At 36.3% G+C, this 9719-nt stretch overlaps 1 protein-coding gene across 1 annotated transcript in view; it reads right to left on the bottom strand.

The window, feature by feature from the left end:
• Positions 1 to 9411, bottom strand: part of LOC106075843 (uncharacterized) — a 19406-nt gene extending 9995 nt beyond the window's left edge. Inside the window, exons 1-11 of the mRNA XM_056020300.1 lie at positions 9154 to 9411; positions 7496 to 7647; positions 6684 to 6779; positions 5173 to 5329; positions 4910 to 4955; positions 4333 to 4488; positions 2890 to 2945; positions 2448 to 2588; positions 697 to 868; positions 447 to 557; positions 216 to 307 (exon numbers count right to left, since the gene is read on the bottom strand). Coding sequence (XP_055876275.1) covers positions 216 to 307; positions 447 to 557; positions 697 to 868; positions 2448 to 2588; positions 2890 to 2945; positions 4333 to 4488; positions 4910 to 4955; positions 5173 to 5329; positions 6684 to 6779; positions 7496 to 7647; positions 9154 to 9341 — 1367 coding nt within the window. The 5' untranslated portion in view covers positions 9342 to 9411. The remainder of the gene's footprint in view (positions 1 to 215; positions 308 to 446; positions 558 to 696; positions 869 to 2447; positions 2589 to 2889; positions 2946 to 4332; positions 4489 to 4909; positions 4956 to 5172; positions 5330 to 6683; positions 6780 to 7495; positions 7648 to 9153) is intronic.
• Between the last annotated feature and the right edge of the window lie 308 nt (positions 9412 to 9719).

Genomic DNA, 9719 nt, shown 5'->3' on the forward strand with positions numbered 1-9719 from the left:
GAACCTTAGATAATGGTCTAAAACATTCGTTCATTGTATGCATTAGATGAACTTAAGAAGAGTTATAGAAAGCTGAGACAACTAATTCAGTGAAGCAGTTTTCTTGTCCTTATTAAATAATTGTCAATGTCCAGGTTGTTCTAATAAATGGATTCCGGACGCAGTCTTAATCATTTTTACAAAATCGTATTCTATTACAATAAATGATTTTTTACCAATCAGCTCTGGAGTTTTCATCATGTACCACCATATCCATTTCTGTAGCCCACATTGGCACTCCTGCTTGGGCCAAGATGTCCAGCCTATGCTGAAAAGATAAATGTTATTTATATATATGAATTTTTAAAAATTAGGTTTCTTAGAGAAAAACGCTAAAATTACTCAAATTATCCTCGTATCGAAAATACTTAACATCCATAACATGTAATTATAATTAACCAGCTTACCTTTAGTGCTGTAGGACTTGGTTTAGTGTTGGAAGGCATGTGACTCTGTACACCGACACCCCCTAGTCCAACGTTGGCAGCTTTGAATTGTTGGATTTGTGAAAGATAAGCCTGAAATAGTTTAAATGGACTTCACTTAACATTTTTAATATGTTGCTGCCAGTTTCACCTTTTCTTAGGTTTATAGTTAATCTGTGATGAACACGATAAGTAAGCTCACAAAATGTAAACCTCTGTACCTAGTACCTACCAGAGTGTACTCGCCATTGGCCACGACACTATAGTCATTGAGGAAAAGTTTTGGGGTGGGGTCCAGTGAGTGTACTGTCCTAAACATGTGTTGTGTGTAGTGGTCATCTCCTGTCTTGCTTTCATAGAAGTTCCCGTGAAGTAGCTCGTTGTTGACATCCCAGTGAGACAGTCTGGGGAAATGATATATAAACGAGTTAAGGGCAGGTACACGTTTATATACACTATATGTGTAACTTACAAGCTTGTATCTAGACGTCGACTTGTGATATTTACAAAACATTTATAGTAGTTCTCTTTAAAATGCTTAGTAAACATAATGCAAAATCATAACTTTTATATAGAGCTACTTTCATGCTTAAAATATGCTCAGAGCGCTTTGGTCCAATCTCTATTGTGGATCAGTGGGGGGAGGGGGTATCCTGGAGAAGGTTTTTCCATGCTGCTTATAGGTGCTCAGTAAACACAACTCTGCCTCGAGCCCTCTTCATAGGTAGTCAAGCCAAGTTCGAGCGTATTTAGCCTCTCGACCACGCTTGGGTGGTCAAGTAGGGGTTCATTCGGCTGTCGATCGTGGTATCGAGACTTGGTTATGATTTAAAGCTTAAAGTAACTGACTTCACAGCACCCTTTTCAATAGTAGCCCAAATAACAGGTAGACCTCAAAATCATTTAGCCTACTATACAAGTCCCTTAGGTCTCTTATTTTGTTCTTTCAAAGCCTAGCAAATAATGTTCACAAAATATAAGCATTGTTTAGTATCCAGAGATATGATTTAATTTAGAATGGTAACTTTAAGTTTTGTTTTACGAATTGAGGGTTTAGAAATGTTTAAAAAAATCATTACACATTTAATAAAACTTTTATTTGTGTAACGAGTACAATGAAATAGAGTCCAGGCAAAGAAAGTCCACGATTAGTTTCAGACACATGTTAAAAGTTTTTAAGAGTCTGACAGTTGTGTGTGCTATGTACTAGCTAGAACTGACATCAAACGTCCACACAGTTCTACTGTATTATAGAAAAGATTGTTATTACAATACGACTGGATTACAGTATTAATGTCTTGTTTCTTCGCTCATCTAGCTGATGGCTCCGTTCAGTCATTGAACGTTTGGGGGGGGGGGGGTTATCTCAGAGAAATGAGATGGAAGCCTGGGCATTAGTTATGGTCAGAATGTTGTCGCTCACAATGATTCCCCCAGTTTCCACGGAACGGACATGTCCAAAAAAAAACAACAACACTAGGCGAAGTAAATAGGTGGGCCCCAAATGAAATAGAAAAACACAAAAATTTAGATCGAGAAATACGCAACGAATTAAAAACTTTCCTGTATCTATATCTAAATATCAATATAAGCTGGGTATCAACAGCGTCGCTTGTTCTGCCAGCGCTGTGTGCTGCAAGATGCCTATGGGGTCGCCGGCACCTGATTTTTTTCTCAGAGGTGGCTCCATGTAAACGTACATCTGCATGGCAGCAGAGATTTGAATTCAGGGTTTTCCTTATCCTTAGTGGGTAGCCAGAAAACGATTGAGAGTCGTTTCTACTAGTTTCTTACCATTGTCCATTCTCCTATTATTGTAAAAGTACCACCGGGCCCCCAATACCCAAGCCACACGTAAAGGCCAGTACTTGGTCATGTCAGAGGCTATTTTAAACACATAGGAAGCATTTTATTGCAGGTAATACAGCACTGTAAGACCTTTTTTTTTTGTTCTGCTGTGTGCAGACGAGACGACACACTTACTTCCCTTTAGTGATGCCAGTCATGTAACGTATGTGTTCAACGACTGTATCTTTTAAAGTTTGTCCAGACATGGCGGTCACGTAACTTGGCTGAGTGGCTCCACCTACTGCCCAAAACATGCAGTGACCACGAACGTTTAACCTACAACAGATGATTTGTTAAAAAAAAAAGATATTCAATAAATTCGTGTAAAGACAAAAATACTAAAATTGGCATAACTTGTGATAAAATCTGTATTTAAATTTTATCTTATATATTACAGACGTTACTTCAAAAGAGAAGATGATTACGTCTTACGCATTTCATGTGCAATCTAGTCATACATGTTAAATAACATATATATATATATATAGGGAGAGAGAGAGAGAGAGAGAGAGAGAGAAAGAGAGAGAGAGAAAGAGAGAGAGAGGGACCTATACGATGTGTAAAAAAAAAGATATACCCATGTTTTCGGAGCTCATCAGTTGCAGCCACAGCCATCGTAAAATCTGGGTGTTCCTTAAAACAGAATAGACAGAAATTCTGCTCTGTTTCATTTAGTAAAATACGAAATATTTTAAGATTGAACAATTTAATGGTGAACACAAATATTAGATATTAACGATCTTAAATAAATCATATGCTGTTTCTCTCTCTCTCTCTATCTCTCTCTCTCTATCTCTCTCTCTCTCTATCTCTCTCTCTCTCTATCTCTCTCTCTCACACACACACCCACACATGTTTAATGGAAGTTTCCATAATGAAATGCGTACTTCGAACTCTAAGACAAGCCATATTATTATAATTAACTGAGAGCAATCATGGCGTTCAATCCGTGTTTAGGTCACATTGAGACCTTGTCTAGTGAGCACATTTCATGAATTGTTTCTGGCCACACAATATGTCTAGATCACTACCTCTTCCGCCAATGGGCTAATGCTTTATATAGTGTCCAAACTAATACAGTCGCCGTCACATTTCATTATTAAAGACTATTTAATAGCAATGACATCTCAGAATGTATATACTGTTCTCTTTACGACTCTTCTTTCAAAATTCCATCTAACAAAAAAACAGACTTTTTGTATTTCTCAAAGTGATTAGTAGATAACAACTTATTGACAGTCATTTAAGAAGATGATGTTGTCGCCACCATCTCATGTATGATGTAAGAACATGGCAGGCGGCCTTTTGGTGTCTCATACTTGAAATGAAGATGTTTACAAAAATCTTATTGTTTTTTTTTAAATGAATGTCAGATTATGTGAACATCATAAAGGCAACTTGCTTCTTCATTTGAGAGTTTCATAATGATTCAGAGGTCGGAGTAAAAAATTGATAAGAAGTCAATTAGACTTGCAAAATCTGCAGTGGCGCACCAACGAGCAACCCTATAGTAAAATTTGTAGCTATAAATAAGCGATACTTTTAATTTCTAAAAAAATAAAAAAAGAGTATTTTTAGAACATATCGCTTTCCACCAAAACCGATGGCTTTTACTGAAGGATATTTATTAATTTCAAAGATAGAAAATGTCAGGTTTTCAAGTGTTTTTTTTTCTGTAGCTATTCTATCATGCTTGCAGCATGGTCACTCTGTTATGGTCTAATATCTATTCTGGACCAGTTTTGGAGGGGGGGGGTATCTGGGAGTAGGTTTCCGTGCTGCCTACAGCAATCAGTTGTCAACGTCTTCATCAAGCCAGCTTTTTGCTGCTGACCTGTAGCGAAATCAATCGTCATAGGAGAACGAGCAATTGGTCTAAACTGACCACAGGCTGCAACTTCGCAGGTCAGTGTTAAGGCCTTCTGTAATGAATAGTCTTGACTGTAGGCTCTTTTGCAGTTTGTGCCATGGGAAAATATCGAAACAGCGTTGAAGAAGAAAAATAAAAGACAATAATTACCCTGGTGCCTCTGTTGTAAGTCCACTTGTATTCCTCTATGGTGGCCCAGTTAAACAGGTAATAGATAATGTTCTGAAGCTGTTTATAGTCTGGGCTAACGATATAGTCACTACGTAACTGTGTTCCAAAGCCGAATAAATGTTTGGTGTGATCGATCTGTAGATAGGAAGAACAAGCAATTAGAAAAACATTCAAAATCACCTGAAAAAAAAATCTCAAAGCCGATAAGAGAGAAAATAATCAGCTTTTTACATAATACAGTGTGGACATTACATTCACAAAAACTATGAAAAAGTATGAAAGTCCCAAACTATATTAGGGCCATATGACATCTTGAAAGAAGTATAGGACCAAAAAATGCTTATGCTATGGTGAAGTTAAAGAATAAAATACTCTTTTAAAGACAATCTTGTAATGCACATAGCCAGCGGGTAAAAAAAGCAATAACCATTGAAAAGAGAGGAAGTCAGGTCTATTAATCGTAGACTCACTAAGGATCAGCAAAGAACCGGTGTGAGGGTCAAAAAGTGTTCGCAAATTTTCATTCTAGTGTTAACAAAATGTAAAACTTACAAACCTGAAGCTTAAGATCATTAACATTAAAATTTGAAGCCACATTGACACTGAAAATACAAACAAAACAATTAATGTAAGTACGTTTAGTTTTCTTCAAATTTTAAACATCATATTTAATTTAAAAAAAAATTGTATTTGTTACTGTTGATATGGCTTATATTACATCATACTAACGTTAGCTTGCAATATAATAAGACGAATGTATTCTCATTTAATAACAATGAACTAATACTGAGTTAGGTAGGAAAAATAAAAGTGTCCAACTTGAAATGGATATTGCTCTTCCTCAGAGTTTCAATGCGATGGTCAGCCTCTGTCTTCCAGTTTGGATTCTCTGGTAGCTCGGTAAGGGTGGCGTCATCAAAGTAGAACTCAGCACTGGGAGATGGACCCTCGAGATACAGGGAAGACACTGTGTGTTCTGATGAGATGAAGTTGTACAGTTTTAATAAACGTTAAAAAATGCCACCCAAAATATAAATTTCTAAATTAATATAATAATTTTTTTTAAAGCAAGAACATTTTCCAATCTGCAATAACCTTAAATGAGGCTCTAGTAGAATATTACTAAAAAAAAGCAATAGAGTTAGATAGATATGTACTAACACGAGACATTAGTTATGGTTTGTCACTGATTGCGCGTGGTCTTAAGAGTCCCCTGTTATGGAGCTTTTATGCATGTTTGTATTGGCTGATGTTATCACTAGTAAGACCATTAGGCTTGAAATCTGGTTGAACGGTTGATTAAATTCAGTTGAAGTCGAACACCGCGAGACAGAAGAACGAGTGTTTATTTGTAGATTGTAAGTTACATCTTATCTTATCTTATCTTATAAAATACAGACGTTACGTTAACAAATTATAACTTTTCTCTAGCGCTACTTTCATGCTTATAGCATGCTCAGAGCGCTATGGTCCAATCTCATTTGTGAGACCAGTGGGGGCAGGGGGTATCTGGGAGAAGGTTTCATCAGTGCCGCCTTAAGGCGCTCAGTAAACACAGCTCTGCTAGAGTCGGGTGTTTGACCTCGAGCCCCCTTCATAGGTAACCAAGTCAAGCGTACTTAGCCTCTCGACCACATATCTTTAAAAAAGATGATTACGTCCTACGCGTTATGCATCTAGTCATGCAATGACTTAAATTCTGCCCAGTCACTGGTTTTCCTGACTGACTTAGGCAACCCATTCCATGCTCTAATAGCACTAGGGAAAAAGGAGCATTTGTTTAAATTTGTCCTAGCATATGGAATGTGAAATGTGCCTTTATCTTTTTGTCTTTCTGTGTGTTTTATTGGTTTTGTTTTGTACTTGAAGATTATGGCTCAGTGTTTTATGTATAATTGCTACTTTAATTTTAAGTTCAATTTAGTAAAAGCAAATATTACAAAAGTCTACTTGATTTTGTTTATATTATAAGCAAATTTCTATTTAGTTTTGTTCACAAAAAAGTCATTCAAGTTATTTGAAGTATATTAAGATATATTACGCCTACAACGATTAGTTGTCTACCAGCAGTTTGGTGCTACAAGTCAACGACCGGTAACAACAATGGATTTATGATGTCTATATAATCTACAACTTTGGCGTCAAATCAAGTAGGTAACTTGAAACAGCTGACATTCCTACGACATTTGCAGAAGATCTACAATGTCTTTATTTCTTTTAAAGCGAATTCATGCAGTTATAACAAAAGATTCATTTTAATTTATCCACATCAATGATCATGCTATAAAGGCGTGTTTCATAAAATGGAATAAATATTTTTATAAAGTCACCTCTGGTTGGTACTAAAAAATCTGCTCCAAGCTGGACCCAGCCGTCAGCTGCTTTGATTCTGGGCCTGTTCGTAATTTGGAAAAAATTATCTTCCCCTGTACAAATAGAAAATAATTTCAAAGAGCAAAATATTAAAACAACAACAACACTATTAAGTAATTAAACGAAATTTCAACTTGATCCGAGAACAGAAAGTGGGAGAAAAAATATAAAAGAGAAATGTATCAGACAGACAAACAGACAGACTAAAACCCTATTTTACCTCTACGCATCTAAACACAATAGCAGGTTGATTTTAAAGTTGAATTTTAGTGATTAACTTAATACGATATTTAAAATTATTCTAAAATAAACAACAAGTGAAACGGTGAGCATTTCATTAAGCCTAGTGACGAAGGCGTAATTTGAAACTGTATTAAAATATGAGATTGTGTACAGTTAGTTACCTGAGATGTTAGATAGAACCTCCTTATATTTTAACAGCGTTGTTTTTGTATTCCATGCCACATAGCTTAATACACGGACGGACGGACGGACGTACAGACATTCCACACAAAACTAATAGCGGCTATTTCCCTTTCGGGAAAAAAATTAGATTGTGTACAGTTATCTGAGATGTTAGTTAGAACCTCCTTATATTTTAACAGCGTCGTTTTTTCAATTCCATGCCGTATAACTTAATACACTTGTTACAAATCTATTTATTCAAAGTTCTATTTCTAGAACAAAATAAATTTTCCGCCCATATAAAGTTCACATTGGCTTCTATAACACTTAGATCTATGTCTCAGATGGTACGCTAGTGTCTTACCTGTGTCTTTAAACTTGAAATGAATCTTGATAGCGACAGACTGAGATGAGACCCCAGGGACGTCAGCGGCTAGCTTGAAGAACGAGCTAAAAGCGTATTGACCCCCAGGCTTGACCACCACATCTTGAGACGGTCCTTGCCAGGTCTGAGTTCTACAAGAACGGCAATGTGGATATAATTGATTTCTCTGTAATCTTCCACCCTGCTGTTCTATTTGTTTGTCATGTAATTTTTTGAATAAGGGTATGTGGGTGGGGGCATTTCTTATGATATTTCATAGTTTTCTATCTTTAGGTTTAACACTCTAATTAATTGTGTAAGAGTAGAGTGTAGCTAAATGTATGTGTATGCTCTTTAAACAGGTCATAATAAATGAACTAATATAGATATAGAGATAGAAATTGGCTTGAACCAAACTTAAAGACACGAAAAAATGAATAGTGCCCCATCGTGTTGGCTTCAAGTTCCCAAGAGAAGTGTAAACAGGAAGTTTATTTACATATCGAAACCTGGAAGTTTCGTGTTTCTACATAAAAGATTAAATAGGTAAGGGAGATATATGGTCTCCGGAACCTTAAGGTTGTAGAACTTTCGAACATGCTAATATCGTGGTCCACGATTAGGACAATCAGTCAATAGTTTTCAAGCTGCATGTGAAGTCTAATCTAGTCGTGCCTGCTAAAGATTTAGACTCAACTAATTCATTGTTTTACCTGGCGGAATTTTTCTTTTTTTGAAAAGAGGAAATATTGTTACCTCTTCCACTAAACAAAAGATTTTCTTTAGTTCCCCTTTCAGACCTTTCGATCTATAGGGCAGATGATGTGTCCTACGGTTAACCATGGTGTTATGTGGCCAGCACAACGATTAACCTCCTTTACTTTTCCTTAACTAATGTCAGGTACCCATTAGAGCTGGGTGGACTCAGGGGCGACCTTATCCCGAAATTAAAATAACCAGTCTTGAACAGGATTCGAATCCGAGACCCGGATTCGGAAGCCAAGCGCTTCACCACTCAGCCACCGCACCTCACAAACAAAAGATTACTCGGCGTATTTTGGAATTTGGGTAAGTTAACTTAAATTCCGAAAGTACCAAGACTTATTTACCACATAATTTTATGTAGCAATAGAATTTTAGGTTCACCCTACTTTTGCTAGTACCTGAAATACGTTGGGAAAGTCAAATCGGTTGGTCGTTGTGCTGGTTATATGACACCTTCATTAACCGTCTGCCAAAGAAACAGATGAGCTTTACAACATCTGCCCCCATACATCGCAAGGTCTGAAAGCGGTATCTTTGTTGCAATTTACAGCGGCGACCTACAAAGGGGACTAATGCAGCTTATTCCACCCCTTCAGTCATGTGCAATTTCTTTCCCTTGTTCGAAATACCTAAACACAATAATTAATTACCAATATTTAATTAACTAATTGGTTATTTTTCTATATTAATTCTTGTGTTGGCAGGTGAAAGAAATAATTTTACAATTTCAACTTGATCTCAGATTGTGTGTCAGAGAAATAACGTGCTAAAACTTTTTACCAGTTGATAAAAGCTTTGTAAAAAAGTTTGGCCAAAGATGAAAATATGTAATAGAAGAACATCTCCAAGACAAATGGTGCCTAATTGTAAACAATTGGATGCCATGGACCTACCTGCCTGAACATTTCAGTGCTGAATGTCCTCCATGAACAACTGCAGTCTGAGCCACAGCTGTAAACCCACCTATGTTCCAGTGATTGGTTCCATTCTCAAATCCAGGATTCTGAAGCAGCTCTGGGGCTCCGTCTGATCTCTCAAGACTCCAAATCACGAAAACACACGTCAGGATAAAACTAAACATTCTGACTTGCAAGTATTAATGTGACAACTCTGTTTTATACTGGGTTCCTTATAGTATTTTTTAAGAAGCTTAACCTGTAACTATATTTTTAAAAATATATCTGTAGGACACTAATCTTAAAGACAAAAAATAATACTGAAGTTTTTTCCTATCTATAAGTATAGATACTGGGATAAAGAAATGATTCGATAAAAAATAAGATAAAGAAGTAAAAGAATGTTGTAGTGGTCCATTAGAACTAGCTCTTATAGAAAAAAAAAGACCAGCCGACGGTAACATTTATCTTTATAAAAAAATGTTGTTCTTTAATGTTCCATTTTAAAACCTGTAACAATTTATGCCATACTTTGTGTTTATTCAAAAGAAGTTTAAATCATT

This window comes from Biomphalaria glabrata, chromosome 1 (genome assembly GCF_947242115.1).
Source record: "Biomphalaria glabrata chromosome 1, xgBioGlab47.1, whole genome shotgun sequence".
Classification (NCBI taxonomy): domain Eukaryota; kingdom Metazoa; phylum Mollusca; class Gastropoda; family Planorbidae; genus Biomphalaria; species Biomphalaria glabrata.